General features: G+C 50.5%; 1 protein-coding gene across 1 annotated transcript; it reads left to right on the top strand.

The window, feature by feature from the left end:
- Positions 1 to 369: 369 nt before the first annotated feature.
- On the top strand, positions 370 to 12,582 carry IZUMO2 (IZUMO family member 2; the record flags this gene model as incomplete). Its single annotated transcript, XM_081107355.1, has 6 exons — positions 370 to 595; positions 4,495 to 4,581; positions 4,818 to 4,838; positions 7,920 to 8,000; positions 9,801 to 9,927; positions 12,540 to 12,582. 6 exons carry the CDS (start codon positions 370 to 372, stop codon positions 12,580 to 12,582), a joined length of 585 nt encoding a protein of 194 aa, XP_080963481.1.
- Between the last annotated feature and the right edge of the window lie 4,028 nt (positions 12,583 to 16,610).

The raw sequence follows: 16,610 nt of genomic DNA, 5'->3' as shown, positions 1-16,610 counted from the left end.
CCACTGAGCCAAACCGGCCAGGGCGGAATGTCCTCCTTTTTAAGACTGAATACTATCCCATTGCATAGACATGCCACACTTTGACCCCTCATTAGTCCATCGACACCCGGGCTCTCTCCAGCGCCCGCCCGGCACACAGTGGGTGCTCCACTGACGTTTCTTGGAACAAATGTCTGTAAACGATGCGAGCAGAGGCTGTAGGCCTCGGCCACCCACTGCAGGGCCTGGCACAGGGCCTGGCACAGAGTAGGTGCTCAGCAAACGCCTGCCTGCAGGCGTGTCTCTCCCAGGGCCTCCCTGACCCCGCCCTCACCCAGGGGGCGGGGCCGGCTGGGGGGGTGCTCTCTATGACGTCACACAGGCCCTGCCATGCCTCTGGCCGTGGCCCTCCTGCTGCTCGGGGGCCTGAGCGGGGGCTGGGGCTGCCTGCAGTGTGACCTCTCGGTGCAGGAGACCCTGCGCCAGCTGCGCCTCCGCCTCATCCCCCGCCGCTTCGGCCGGGAGCACCTGCGGGCCCGCGCGCAGGCCCTGCTGCTGGGCATGGAGGGGCCTTTCTTCCGGGACTACGCTGCGAACGTGTTTGCGGGGGAAATAGGTGCGTGTGTGGGGGGGGTGCCCCGCACCGTGGAGAGAGGCGCAGTGGGGTCCGAGCCAGGGGCTGGGGTGGGAGAGGCTTGGGGACCACGCCCCCTAGACGGGGAGGGCGGGCCTATCCTGCAGGGAGATGGGGGGGGGGGGTCGCTTGGCTCTTGGAGGGACCCACTGGACTTCCCTCCCCTCCCTTCCCCAGAGACACATCACCTGGACCTTGTGGCGATCTTTGCGAAGAACCAAATAAACAAGCTAAGGGTTGATTCTCTGAGAGGTAGGAACGAAGAGGGAAAGCCGGTACCCAGCCCCTTCTCCCTCCCTTGCCGCCTGCCCACCAGCTTCCTCTTGACTTGAAAATACAAAGCAGCCCTAGCCGGTTTGGCTCAGTGGATAGAGCGTTGGCCTGCGGACTAAAGGGTCCCGGGTTCGATTCCGGTCAACGGCAGGTGCCTTGGTTGCAGGCTTCTTCCCAGGGCCCCAGGTCCTGTCTCTGTAAGGCTACCAATGGATGTGTTTCTCTCATGGATGTTTCTCTCTCTTTCCCCCTCTCTTCCATGCTCCCTAAAAATCAATGGAAAGCCCTAACCTAACCGGTTTGGCTCAGTGGATGGAGCATCAACCTGTGGACTGAAAGGTCCCAGGTTCGATTCCGGTCAAGGGCATGTATCTTGGTTGCGGGCACATCCCCAGTAGGAGGTGTGCAGGAGGCAGCTGATCGATGTTTCTCTTTTTCCCTCTCCCTTCTTCTCTGTAAAAAATCAATAAAATATATTAAAATTAAAAATAAATAAATAAATAAATAAATAAATAAATAAAAATCAATGGAAAAATATCCTCGGGTGAGCTGGGTCTATGCTTGGCAGATTCACAGAACCTCCAGGAGGCCAGGGAGGCCGCAATGGAGAGAGGGGGAGGGAGAGGAATGGAAGACGGTCAGAAGACGGTCGGAGAGGTAAGGGGGAGGGGGAGGGTAGGCGCAGCAGCACCTTCTAGGCCGCGGTCAGGACTTTTGGCTTCTATTCTGGGCCACATGGGAGGGTTCTGAGCGGAAGCTGATGCGAGGGAGGTGACTGAGGTTGCATAGGATCCCTCTGGATGTGGAAACAGATTTTAGCAGGGCAAGGGGGAAGGCAGGCTGGAGACCAGTGAGAAGGTACAGTGATGGCCACCGGCAAGAGAGGATGCTGGCTGGAACCAGCAGGGGGGTAGCGGTGGAGGGAGTGAGAAGTGATGGGATTTCTGGATCTATCTTGACTATTGAACAAAAAAGATTTGCTGACATACATGTTGGCAAATTGCATGTGGGATGTGAGAAAAAGGGGTCACAGAAAGGATTTTGGCCTGAGCAAGTAGAACCATGGCACCTGAATCTACTAAGAAGACCAGGGGTTGGGAGCAGGTTTGAAGGAGAATTTTTTAAATATATTTTTATTGATATTAGAGAGAGAGAGAGAGAGAGAGAGAGAGAGAGAGAGAGAGAGAAGCATTGAGCAAAACATAAATAGGCTGCCTCCCACAAGCCCCTACCAGGGATCAAGCCCACAACCCGGGCATGTGCCCCAACCAGGAATCCAACCAGCAACCCCTTGGTGCTCAGGACGATGCCCAACCAACTGAGCCACACCGGCCAGGGCTGGAGGAGAACATTGAGGTTAACTTTCCAACTTATGGAGCTTAAGATGCCTATTTACACATTCAAGTGGAGATCCTGATTGGGTAGTTGCATATACACGGAGTGGCCAGATTATTATGACCACCTGACGTTTGTAGGCAAATTAGGTATAATTTCACGCTGAAGTTGCTAGAGGGCCAGACCATTATAAATAGGGAAGCAGGTTGTTTACCACGACAGTAGAAGTGATTTTTTTCTGAAGATATGGGTAAACAACGCGATTTAACAGCTTGTGAATGTGGGATATATATGTACACTGAGTGGTCAGATTGTTATGACAACCCCGTCAGTACTTCGTTGGGCCACCTTTTGCCTTCAATACTGCGGCGATTCTTCTTGGCATTGACTCCACGAGATGTTGAAAGGTGATGCGAGGAATCGGACACCTGCCTGATGAATAGCACTCTCCAGTTCTGTGAGATTTGATGGTTGTGGAACCAGCTGCCTGATGGCTCTTTTAACGTCGTCCCACAAATGCTCAACTGGATTGAGATCTGGTGATTGTGGGGGCCACCTAAGCAAGGTAAAGTCTCCCTCCTGTTCTTGAAACCACTCCCGCAGGATACGAGCACCGTGGCATGGCGCATTGTCTTGTTGGAAGAAGCCGTCTCCATTGGGATCCGCCATCAACATGATAGGATGAACCTGATCAGCAACGATACTTAGGTTTGTTGTGCTATTCAGACGTTGTTCCACACGAATTAAAGGGCCCAACTCATGCCAGGAAAACATGCCCCAAACCATAACACTGCCCCCACCAGCTTGAAGGGTTGTACTCATGCATGTGGGGTGCATGCTTTCATGCTGTTTCCGCCAAATTCTCACTCTGCCATCTGCATGATGCAACTGGAAACGTGACTCATCGGACCACATGACTTTTTTCCAATGCTCGACCGTCCAATCCTTATGCTCCTGTGTGAATTGGAGACGTTTTATCTTGGTAACTGCAGACAGCAAAGATGATCGAACAGGCCTTCGGCTTCCATATCCCATACGATGCAGTGTACGGCTAATTTGCCTACAAATGTCAGGTGGTCATAATAATCTGGCCACTCTGTAAACATCTGGACTTCAGTGAGCGATGTAGGAGAGTGACATAAACTTAGGAGGCATCAGTGTCCAATGCAAATACCATGTCAGGCGCAAATAGGTATCACATGTGTAATTTTTTATTTTCTAGTAGCCACAGTTTTATTTTGTTTTTTAAAATATGTTTTCATTGATTTCAGAGAGGAAGGGAGAGAGAGATAGAAACATCCATGATGAGAGAGAAGCATGGATCGGCTGCCTCCTGCATGCCCCCTACTGGGAATCAAACTCGCAACCCAGGCATGTGCTCTTAACTGGGACCCTTGAATCCACAGGCCAATGCTCTATCCACTGAGCCAAACTGGCTAGGGCTCCAATAGCCATATAAGTTTTTATTGGTTTTTGAGAGAGAAAGGGATAGGGGTAGAGAGATGGAAACATCAATGAGAGAAAAACATCGATCGGCTGCCTCCTGCACGCCCCCTACTGGGGACTGAGCCCACAACCCAGCTATGTGCCCTGACCGGAAATCGAACCAGGGACCTCCTGGTTCATGGGTTGATGCTCAACCACTAAGCCACTCCGGCCAGGCTCTAGTAGCCATGTTTTTAAAAAGCTAGACAGAGCAGATGAAATTAATTTTAATGTATTTTATTTAACCCCATACCTAAAATACTGCCATTTGAACATGTAACCAATATAAAAATGATTTATTGATGTTTTACAATTATCTTTTTTCATACCATGTCTTTGAAACCTAACATCTATTTTAGATGAACCGCACACCTCAGTTCAGACTAATCCATTTTGAGTGCTCAGTAGCCATGTATGGCTGATGGCTGATATATTGAAGAGTGCAGGTCTAGGTAATCCTATATAATAAAAGGCTAATATGCAAATCGACCGAACTGGGGAACGACCGGTTGCAATGATGCGCACTGACCACCAGGGGGCAGATGCTCAACGCAGGAGCTGCCCCCTGGTGGTCAGTGCGCTCCCACAGTGGGGAGTGCCACCAAGCCAGAAGCCGGGTTCACGGAAGCTAGATGCAGAGCTTCCCAGGCCATGGGTTTGCCCAGTGGACCCCGAGGAAGACCTAACCTTGGTACTCCTGGTGAATGAAAGAGAGTTTCCTCGTCCCTCCTGTTTGAAGCTGCCGATGGGATGCTGAGTGCCTCCCACGGAGCTCTCTCTCTCCTCAGATGGGCCTCTGCTGGAAGAGCTGGTGACTCTTAGGAGGAAGGTGACCAAGAAACTCAAGACAGTGTTGAGGTCGTATGAACTAAAAGGTGCAGCATCCCTCTCCACCAAGTCCCCACCTCGTTATCACCCATCCCCTTCTCTCACTTTTTCTCCCACACCCCTTCCTCCCCTCCCCTCCGACTCAGCCTTCTCTGCCCCTCGCTAATATTCCTTCCTCTTCTTTCCCAGACTCACGTCTCCCTCCCTCTCCTGGTTCCTTTCCTTGATCAGATTCTCAAATTGCTGTCCCAGCTTATCTCACCTCAGCTCTTTTCTCTTGCAGCCTGTGATCGGAAAATTTGCCGTGAGTCCTGGTAGATGTATTGTCTATCCCTCCCTTCTCTACCCTTCTACGCCTCTTTACCCACAAATCAAGCCCCACTATCACACCTACTCCATCTAGTGCAGTGGTTCTCAACCTTCCTAATGCCGCAACCCTTTAATACAGTTCCTCATGTTGTGGTGACCCCCAATTTCATTATTACAAATTGAACGTCATTAAAGCATAGTGATTAATCACAAAAACAATATGTCATTATATGTGTGTTTTCCCATGGTCTTAGGCGACCCCTAGTGAAAGGGTCGTTCGACCCCCCAAAGGGGTCGCGACCCACAGGTTGAGAACCGCTGATCTAGTGGGTCCAAAGTTCTAGTGCTTATGGATATCTGATTTTTGAGGGCTTATGAAAGTTGTAACCTGCAAAAAAAAAAAAAAGTACTTTGGGGCAATCTTAGACAGGATAGGAGAGCCTATATCCTAGCAACAAACCCTGAATGTCAGTGGTTTAATGAAAGAAAGGTTTAGTTCTCTTTCACTCAAATTCCACCGAGAGTTGAGCAGTTCTTCCAAGTGCTGACTCAGGGATCCAGGCTGCATCTGGGTTGTGCCTTCTCAACAAGCTTCAAAAAATGGAAAAAGGGAGAGAAAAACCAAGATGGCGGCATAGGTAAACACCGGAGTTAGCTGTCTCGAACAACCACTTCACACATACAACTAAAAGACAGAACGGACATCACCCAGAACCACAGGAAAGCTGGCTGAGGGGAAATTCTTCAACTAGAAGGAAAGAGAACAGCATACGAGACTCAGAGGAGGCACAGTGCGGAAAATACAAAGGTGCGGAGGTATGCGCGGAGAGGGCTGGCAGCTGAGGGCGCGGTTGTCGTTTTCAATCAGGAGGGAGTCTCAGATTCTGAGCTCCAGTTCTGGGTGAGTCTCTAGGGACCCAGACTCAAACGGGAGAAGCGGGACTGTCTAGCATCGGTCGGAACGCGAGGGCAGCTTTCTCTCCGAGGTTTGCAGCGGTTGCTGGGACTCTGAGAGGCAGAGCCTCTGGGGACGGGACTGAGAGCAGCCATAACTGCTCCCTCCACCCGCTCTGTTGATCCCGTGTGACACACCCGGCCCCGCCCAAGCCCTGCGCAGAGCCATTTGCCAGATAGCCTCAGGCAAAGGCTAGATTAGCACCTCCCTAGAGGACAGAAGTTTTCCCACTGCAGACACAGCTGATTCTCACAGCCACTTGGCCTGGAGGTCAAATCCCCCTAGTATTAACTACAACAATCAAGGCTTAACTACAACAAGACTGCGCACAAAGACCACTAGGGGGTGCACCAAGAAAGCATAAAAAATGCGGAGACAAAGAAACAGGACAAAACTGTCAGTGGAGGATATTGAGTTCAGAACCACACTTTTAAGGTCTCTCAAGAACTGTCTAGAAGCCGCCGATAAAGTTATTGAGATCCTCAACAAATCTAATGAGACCCTCGATGTTATGATAAAGAACCAACTAGAAATTAAGCATACACGGACTGAAATAACAAATATTATACAGACTCCCAACAGCAGACCAGAGGAGCGCAAGAATCAAGGGAAAGATTTGAAATATGAAGAGGCAAAAAACACCCAACCAGAAAAGCAAAATGAAAAAAGAATCCAAAAATACGAAGATAGTGTAAGGAGCCTCTGGGACAGCTTCAAGCGTACCAACATCAGAATTATAGGGGTGCCAGAAGATGAGACCAAGATATTGAAAACCTATTTGAAGAAATAATGACAGAAAACTTCCCCTACCTGGTGAAAGAAATAGACTTACAAGTCCAGGAAGCGCAGAGAACCCCAAACAAAAGGAATCCAAAGAGGACCACACCAAGACACATCATAATTAAAATGCCAAGAGCAAAAGACAAAGAGAGAATCTTAAAAGCAGCAAGAGAAAGAAACTCAGTTACCTACAAGGGAATACCCATACGACTGTCAGCTGATTTCTCAACAGAAACTTTGCAGGCCAGAAGGGAGTGACAAGAAATATTCAAAGTGATGAATGCCAAGAACCTACAACCAAGATTACTTTATCCAGCAAAGCTATCATTCAGAATTGAAGGTCAGATAAAGAGCTTCACAGATAAGGAAAAGCTAAAGGAGTTCATCACCACCAAACCAGTATTATATGAAATGCTGAAAGGTATCCTTTAAGAAGAGGAAGAAGAAGAAAAAGGTAAAGATACTAATTATGAACAACAAATATGCATCTATCAACAAGTGAATCTAAGAATCAAGTGAATAATCTGATGAACAGAATGAACTGGTGATTATAATAGAATCAGGGACATAGAAAGGGAATGGACTCACTATTCTTGGTGGGGAAAGGGGTGTGGGAGATGCGGGAAGAGACTGGACAAAAATTGTGCACCTAGGGATGAGGACAGTGAGGGGGGGGGGAGGGAAGGGCAGAGGGTGGGGTGAGAACTGGGTGGAGGGGAGCTATGGGGGGGAAAAAAGAGGAACAAATGTAATAATCTGAAAAATAAAGATTTACTAAAATAAAAAACAAAACAAAACGGAGAAAGAATAGGGAATTCCCCAGGAACTTTGATAGCCAAACCTGGGAATTGCCTCTGCATTCCTCTGCCCACTTTCCATTGGCCAGAACTCAGTCACATGTTTTCAAACTACTGCAAAGAATCCTGGGAAATGTAGTCTTCCCAGCGTGGCAGGAAGCTGAGGAGACAGATGAGTGAGCATCCAGCTAGTCTATGCCACAGGTGGCTGCAAAATAGGAATAGAGATGTGAAAGCATGCCTTTGTAGATGTTTAATTAAACATGTGTTTAAGTTTAATTAATTAAATGTCTGCAAACAGAACGTTGGGTTCACAGAACAGCGGCAACTTAATTGAACTCTTCCATCAACTTGGATGTATTTTATAAATATATACAAATCATTTTGAAGGTGAATCAGTGCTCAGCTTGCTCTGCTGCACATGGCACCCCCAAATTCATGAGAGCCAAGGGACCTCAGATCCTCTTTCCCCTTCTGTCTTCCCACCCCGTGCCAATTGTCTCATAGCTGCCCTCATCCCACTTCTCCCTCCCCCCTTGTCCAGACATGCTGAAAGAAGAGATCTTGGACTGTGTTCATTGCCTGAAGACCAGTCCCACATGCATTAAGAAGAATAACTGTTTCGGTAAGCTCTTGTGGGCGGTGGGAGACATGAGAGACGTCAGCCGGTCCCAGTGGATAAGGGTTTTGAGGTCTCCCACCTGCACCCTTGAATCCTGCCCTGAACTTGCTTACAGTGAGGCCCAGAGGTGCTTCCACATTCTGAAGTTCATTTTCCCCTGATGTTAGATGGGACGATTCCTCTGTAATTTGACCATGCATCTAATAGCAGGATGGCAGGTGCAAAAAGATATTTTATTTTTATTTATTTTTTATTTTTTTAAAATATATTTTTATTGATTTCAGAGAGAAAGGAAGAGGGAGAGAGAGAGAGAAACATCAATGATGAGAGAGAATCATTAATCGGCTACCTCCCGCAAGCCCCGCAGTGGGGATCGAGCCCGCAACCCGGGCATGCGTCCTTGACCGGAATCGAACCCAGGACCCTTGAGTCTGCAGGCCGACGCTCCATCCACTGAGCCAAACCAGCTAGGGAAGATATTTTATTTTTAGCCAGTGTCGCATCTGGGGAGTCTGAAAGGCTATGCTTAATTTATTCACTCATTGGGATTTTTAAAAAATACATATCGTAGCCCTAACCCGTTTGGCTCAGTGGATAGAGCGTCAGCCTGCGGACTCAAGGGTCCCAGGTTCGATTCTGGTCAAGGGCATGTACCTTGCATTCGTGGGGTATCAGGACGATGCTGTAACCAACTGAGCTACCTGGCCAGAGCATGGCTCATTGTTTGTTTTCTTTTTTGTTCCTTCTCTATATTAAAACATCATATCTAGCCCTGACTGGTTTGGCTCAGTGGATAGAGCCTCGGCCTGTGGACTGAAGGGTCCCAGGTTCGATTCCGGTCAAGGGCATGTACCTTGGTGGTTGTGGGCACGCGTGTCATAGGTTCGCCATCACTGGACTAGGCTTTCACTGACATTTGGGACTGGATAATTCTTTTTTTTTTTTTAAATTGATTTCAGAGAGAAAGGGAGAGGGATAGAAACATCAATGATGAGAAGGAATCATTGATCAGCTGCCTCCTGCACACCCCCTACTGGGGATGGAACCTGCAACCCAGGCATGTGCCCTGACTGGGAATTGAACCTAGGACCCTTCAGTCCGCAGGCCGACGCTCTATCCACTGAACCAAACCCGCTAGGTGTGGGCTTTTATTCCGAATGAGAGATGAGCCATGGGAGGACTCTGAGCAGAAGAGGGACGTCAGTGGACTTGGGGGTTAGCAAGCGCCCCTGGCGGCCACGCGGGGAACTGCAGGGAGGAGAAGCCAGGATCCTGTGACGGGGAGGGTGCGGCTAGACCCGGTCAGGCGCCCAGGAGGAGGTTCAGATACTGGATATACTTTGAAGGTGGAGCCAAGAGTCTTTGCCGACAGAACGAGAGGGTGCGAGTGGGAGGTGCAGAATGGCGCTCCCAAGGCCACCCTCGGAGCCGCCCGCTAAGATGCAGGCTTCCTTCTTCCCAGGGGATGGTCAGCATTTTGCATTCCCCTGTCATGTTCTTGGCAAAGGAGCGACCCAAGTCCCCCTCCCACCCTGACCCCCATCCGATGAGATGCATTTAGCACTGGGCTCTTCGCTGGCTCTTCTCCGAGGGGGGGGGGGGCGCAGGAAGGCGGAGCGGTGAGTTCACACTGGGATCCCGAGCACCTTGAAAGGTGCCTGGGACACAGAGTCCCGGGAATGGATGAATGGAGGGTGAGACCCCGGGAGAGGCCGAGGGCCAGGAGGTGGGAAGGAGGCCCAGGTTGCTGAGTGGGTGCGATCAAGGTCAAGGCAGGGTGGCAACGGAGGTTCGGGCTGTCAGTCGACAGGCAGCCCCGCACGGCCCTGCGGTACGACAGCGCCAGTGGACACCCGTGGACACAGGCCCAGCTCGGCATCATCGTTTCCGTGTGTCTGGCCGTCTTTGTCTTTGGGGTCATCGTGGCTTCGTGAGTCCTCCCTGCCCGCACCCGAAGCCCCCAAAGGCCCCACTGAGCCCCTCAAAGTGGCAACGCCCTCGTGGGTCCCGGTGTCCTTTGGGAATCGCCCCGGTCGCTTTATTTGTTTCCCTCTCTCTCTCCCCCTCTTTTTTCCTCTCTGCTTTCCTCTTTCTCTCTTGCTCTCCTCCTCCTCCTCCTCCTCCTCCTCCTCCTCCTCCTCCTCCTCCTCCTCCTCCTTCCCCTCCTCCTCCTCCTCCTCCTCCTCCTCCTCCTCCTCCTTCTTCTTCTTCTTCTTCTTCTTCTTCTTCTTCTTCTTCTTCTTCTTCTTCTTTCTCTCTCTCTCTCTCTCTCTCTCTCTCTCTCTCTCCCCGCTCTTCCCCATCACTGGACGACACTGTCTTTCCTGAGTCCTGAGCACTTTTGCTTTTGTGGGTCTCTTCCTCCAAAGACAAAACAAAAACTGTATTTTGTGAATGTGCTGATTTGAAGACAGGTATATTCCAAGCTGGATTTTTAAGTTATTATTATTATTGTTATTCACTGTCACATTATTTTCTTCTGCTTTTAAAAGTCTTTTTTTTTTTTTATATATATTTTATTGATTTTTTACAGAGAGGAAGGGAGAGGGATAGAGAGTTAGAAACATCGATGAGAGAGAAACATCGATCAGCTGCCTCCTGCACATCTCCCACTGGGGATGTGCCCGCAACCAAGGTACATGCCCTTGACCGGAATCGAACCCGGGACCCTTCAGTCCGCAGGCCGGCGCTCTTATCTACTGAGCCACACCGGTCAGGGCTTAAAAGTCTTTAAAATGAAAACATTTCCCTGGGCCCCAAGCGCGGGCCCCACAGTGCCAAGGGGAGACACTGCCCTCGCCACCCCTCCACCTCTGAGCGTTCCTCCCTGCCCGTCTGCTTGGCCCCCGTTCCGCCCCCTCTCCAGTCTCTCTCTCGCTGCCCCTCACCCTCCTTTCTCAGACACCTCTGTTTCTTCATGCTCGATTTTATTTTATTTACTTTTTAAAATGTATTTTTGTTGATTTCAGAGAGAGGGAGAAGGAGAGAGAGAAACATCAATGATGAGAGAGGATCATGGATTGGCTGCCTCCTGCACACCCCCCACTGGGGATTGAGCCCACAACCTGGGCATGTGCCCTTGTCCAGAATCGAACCCGGGACCCTTCAGTCCACAGGCCGATGCTCTACCCACTGAGCCAAACCGGCTAGGGCCATGCTCAATTTTAGACACCCAGTGCCTCCCTCTGGGGAGTGGGGGTGAGCGTTGAATCGGCACTGAGCACATGAATGCCCGCTGTAATGCGAGCTCGCTCTGGTGTGTCCCCTTCTCTCTCTCCCTCTGTGAGACTCTGTCTCTGCCTCTTGCCCTGGGCTTTCTCCGCCCCTCCTCTGTCCCAGGCCCAGGCCTGCCCTCCCTCCTTTCTCCCTTGGTCCCGAGTTGGGTCTGTCTGTTCCTCTCTGCCCGTCTCTGCAGGTCTCTCCTGGCTCCGGGTCTGTGTTTCCGACTCCCGCCCCACGTGGCCCGCAGATCCCCTCCCGGTCTGCCAGCCCCGCTCTGCTGCTTCAAATCTACCTCGCAGTTGCCACCTCTGTTCCTCTCCCATCTTCCCTCCTTTTCTACCGCCCTTCACCCAGCTCCCCCCACCCCCCAGCTGTGAACCCCTCTCCCTGTCTACCCCTCTCCCATCTCTGTCTTGAGTTCCGTCTCTCTCCCTCAGCCTCCTGCCCAGCTTCCGTCTCCCTCTGTCTCTCCCCACTGTCTCCTTGTGTATTCGCTCCCCGTCGTGCTGTAACTAATGACCACATCCTGGGGGGCTTCAGGCTACAAAGGTATTCTCTTAGAACTCTGGTCAGAAGCCCCCAATCAAGGGTTGGCAGGTTGGGGGGGGGTCCCTTGTGGAGGTTCCCCCTGCCTCCTACCTTTGGTGGCTGCTGGCATCTTGGCTCTCGGCTTTCCTCCCATGTCTGCCTCCGCCTTCACTTGGCTGTTCCCTCTGCCGGGGTCTCAGATCTCCTTGTTGGTGTTGTGTTGTGTTGTGTTGTGTTGTGTTGTGTTGTGTGTTTTCCTTTCTCTCTCTCATAAGAACACCAGCCTTTGAATGGAGGGCCCAGCCTACACCCAGAATGCTCTCATGTGACCTTAACGTAATTACATCTGCAAAGACCCTTATGTCCCAAAAGGTCACATGCATGAACACGGGGGTGAGGGGGTGGGGAGGGGTTAGGGCTTGGACGTATCTTTGGGGGGACACAGTTCCACCTACAACACCTGCTTCTCTCTCTTCCTCATTTCTCTGTCCTCCCCTTCTCTGTGAGTCTCTCTCCCTGTGCCCGTGTCTCTCTCCATCTCCCCATCTTCTTCCACTCTGTGTCCACATTTTACCCTCAGTCCCAGTCCTAACCTTTCGCTCCTCATGAGCCAACACTGATTGGCCGAGCGCCCTGCAAATCTACCCAGAGACCCAGACGTCATTGGCTAAGTCAAATAAGGCCGATGATTGCCAGGAAGGTTTTGGGGGAGGGGGCGGGGGGGGGGCATCAATTGACATAGAGGGGCCTGCAGTCCTCTTTCTAACCCCCACGCCTTTTCTCTCCGACCAGGGCCGTTACTTACAGGCATAACCGGAAACTCCTGCTGCAGTAGGGGGGTGGCTTGGGGTTTGTACGGGGAAAAGAAATTTAATAAAGTCTGTGACAGATTTCTCAATGGCTCCATCCGTTACTGGAGGACCCTGCCCTTAACGGTCCAGCTCTGGACACCAACTTTCTTTTTTATTTATTTACATTTTTAAAAATTGATTTCAGAGAGGGAAGGAGAGGGAGAGAAACATCAATGCTGAGAGAGAATCATTGATGGGCTGCCTCCTGCATGCCCCCTACTGGGGATGGAACCGAAACCCAGGCAGGTGCCTTTGACTGGAATCGAACTCAGGACCCTTCAGTCCACAGGCGGATGCTCTACCCACTGAACCAAACCAGCTAGGGCTGGACACCAACCTTCAAGAGGGATGGACAACCTACAGGGAGAGTTTGAAGAGACAACCATTCCTATTTGCGGGGCCGGGGGACAGAATGCGTGCAAAAGTGAGGTGACACCATGGTGGGACCGGAAAGGCCAGTCGGGCCGAGGTCAGTGTGGAGAACCCCCTTTCCCTCCCGATCTGAACTCTTCACTGTTCACCCTCTGTTGTTCCTGAATAGACTCAGGTGCATTTTCATGGAAATCTTTTGCTGCCTCAACTCCTGCAACTCACTGACCCAAAGCAGAAAGCAAATGCATTTGGGTCACATGGTACCCTCCTGCTTCCGAACCTGCCGGCAGAACTGTTGCTCTCTCATTCAGGATTTAGATCATGAAGATGCTTGATGGGAGGGACTAATTGATTTTTTAAAATAGCAAGCCATGGCTGGTGTGCTCAATGGTTAGAGCATTTGCCTGCACATCTAAGGGTCTTGGGTTTGATTCCCGTTCAAGGGCATGCACCTGGGTTGCAGGTTCGATCCCCAGTCCTGGTTGGAGCACGTTCAGGAGGCAACCAATTAATATATGTGTCTCTCATTGATGTTTCTCTCTCTCTCTCTCTCTCTCTCCTACTTTTTCTCTCTCCCTCTCCCTCCCTCTCTTCCACTCTCTCTAAAAATCAATGGAAAAAAAAATCCTCAGGCCCAGCCGGTGTGGCTCAGTGGTTGAGCATTGACCCATAAACCAAGAGGTCACCTGGTGATTCCTTATCAGGACACGTCTAGGTTTTGGGCTCGATCCCCAGTAGGGGGCAGCCAATCAATGATTCTCTCTCATCGCGATGTTTCTATCACTCTATCCCTCTTCCTTTCCCTCTCTCTAAACTCAATAAAAACATATTTTAAAAAATACTCTTGGGCGAATATTCACCAAAAAACGAAGGGGAGGGGGCAGAATTTAGCTGAAGATTTCGTGCCCAGCACAGTGTTTGGCCCAAAGCAGGCACTCAGCAAATATTTGTTGAGTAAATGAGGAGAGTATTGTGTGTGTGTGTGTGTGTGGCGGGGGGGGGGGGTGTTGCTACAAAGACGGCATTGACCCATACCCCATAAATGCCAGGGAAAGGAGGCTGCTGATTTTCCCAGGGTCTGAATTGAAACCTCAGCCCCGGCTGGTTTGGCTCAGTGGATCGAGTGTCGGCCTGTGGATTGAAGGGTCCCAGGTTCAATTCCGGTCAAGGGCACATGCCCAGGTTGCAGGCTCAATCCTCAGTAGGGGGCATGCAGGAGGCAGCCGATCAATGATTCTCTCATCATTAATGCTTCTATCTCTCTCTCCCTCTCTGAAATCAATAAAAATATATATATTTTTAAAAGAGCCTTAGCCCATTTGGCTCAGTGGACAGAGCATCGGCCTGCGGACCAAAGGGTCCCGGGTTTGATTCCAGTAAAGGACCAACGTGAGGTCACCGTTACCTGTGACTGGCTGGGGCAGGGCAACTGTAGACGCGTCCATGATGCTCTAGTTCACACTCACTTGAGTTGGTGGCCACACCGAAGCTCGCTCCAGGAAAGGTGCTGGCTGGGGGGTTGCAAACCGGTGTTCCCGAAGTGCTTTTTGCCTGGGTGGCAGTGTTGTTTTGGATTTTAAAATGTCTTCACGCTACTGGTCCGGCCACTCCCTTACCTCCTTGGGAATCTCCTGGAGCAATGCACGATGCAGTAGAGGTATAATTATATTGTGCATCAATTATAGGGCGATGAGAGCTCCCAGAGAGCGCAGAGCACGCAGCGGGAGAGACAGACGGTCACCAAATAATTACAACTCAGCAATTATGATAATAGCAGCGCTAGGCTTCTGGGACGTTCCTGTGGGAACCCAGGGAGGGCGTTGCCAACTCCCGCTGGGCCGGGTGGGACCCGGAGAGACTGTCCTATAGGAATGGCTGCTCTTGCTCTGTTGGGGGGACCATTTGGATATTAGCAAAGTATATGAGTGTCTAACCACGATGCTGTACACCTGAAATGAATACAAAAGATTGAATATCAACTAATTGAAAGTAACATTTAAAGCGTCCTTATGCCCTGGCTGGTTTGGCTCCGTGGATAGAGCGTCGGCCTGCGGACTGAAGGGTCCCAGGTTCGATTCTGGTCAAGGGCACATGCTTGGGCTGCGGGCTTGGTCCCCAGTGTGGGGCATGCAGGAGGCAGCCGATCAGTGGTTCTCTCTCATCATTGATGTTTCTCTCTCTCTATCCCTCTCTCTTCCCCTCTGAAATCAATAAAAAATATTAAAAAAAAAAATAAAGTGTCCTTATAAGGACAAGAAGAGACACCAGAACTCACTCACTCTCTATCTCTCTCTCCATGTGCTCATGCACCGAGGAAAAAATATGTGAGGACACAGCGGGATGTGGCTGTGTACAGACGGGGGGGGAGAGCTCACACCGGGGAGGCAGTAAAGCAAGGCAGACCAGGGCTCTCGCGCTTCAAGTGCCAGGCTAAGGCCTCCACACTTTCCTGAGGGGGACGCTGAGCCAGGGGAAGGGCGGGGTGTGCTCTGGGGCTGTGTGGGGGTCAGACTGGAGAGGAGACACTGGAGGCCATGAGGTTTGGAATGTGACTGGAATAAGCTTCCAGAGTGAGCCAGGGCCGGAGTCACGGGCAGGAGAGGACAGCAGACCCGGGCGCCTGGCAGTGGAAAGAGGGGCAGTGAAAAGAACCGGCTGGCTGTGGCTGGGTCTCCAAGCCATGGAGACGCAAAGGCTTCTCAGGGCTGCCTGACACCCCGTTGTAGGGTGGTGGTGTGGGTTTAATAAACGAATAAGGCGCCCTGCGTGATGTCCGCGTTAGGTTGGACCACAGGATTGGGGCGTTTCGTCTAGGCTGGTCACTGATCTTCTCTTGCTCTTGGTTTTGGGACTCACTGGCTGAATGGAATGGTGTGGAGCCAGCTTAGTGTCTCAGGCTGTGTTTTCTGAGCTCACTTTCTAAGGAAGAAAATGTTTAGTATAAATCTATTATTATTGTTGCTGTTTTTATTAGTAATACACTTGCAATTACTTCTTGCTAGGTATCGTGCTAAAGTCGAGGTTAAGCGCCAGGGTTCCAAGTTTATAAATGCTAATCTTACAAAATAAATGGTTAACATTTATAGTAATGTGTCGGGTGCTTATTATGAGCCAAAGGTAGTGTTGAAAAGAATACGGCGTTAGTTTTAGTGCTAATAATTACTAAAAAGTATTCATGATGTTGAAACAGCTCATATTTAGGCATCTTGGGTGCCAGGCACAGTTCTAAACATTTCCCGCGTGTCAAATCCTCACCACCTCCCAGTGGAGTACCTACTACTGTATTGTTCCTGCTGATATATATGAAGAAACCGGCTCCCAGGGGTGATGGTGCCGCCCAGAGTCACGAGCTGGTAAAGAACATATCAGAGTCTTTGCCTTTAGCATAGTGGTTAGGGGTCCCAAGGCTGGAGCCTGACTGCCTAGGTTCAAATCCTGGCTCTAGCCTTTCACCCTGAACAACAGGTCCACAGGGGCAAGTTTCCTTAACTCTTTGGCCGGAGTGTGTCCACTTTTATCTGTTTTATGCAGTGAGTGCTTAGGTATGATTTCTTAAAACAGCATCTTCTCAATATTAGGTTACCAGAAGCATCAACAGACTTGAAAAGGAACTGACCTTTTTAGTGTGTGAATTGATATT

Source organism: Myotis nattereri (genome assembly GCF_964212035.1).
Source record: "Myotis nattereri genome assembly, chromosome: 15".
Classification (NCBI taxonomy): domain Eukaryota; kingdom Metazoa; phylum Chordata; class Mammalia; order Chiroptera; family Vespertilionidae; genus Myotis; species Myotis nattereri.
Note: the sequence above shows the minus strand (reverse complement) of the source record. Positions and strands in the feature narration are given on the sequence as shown.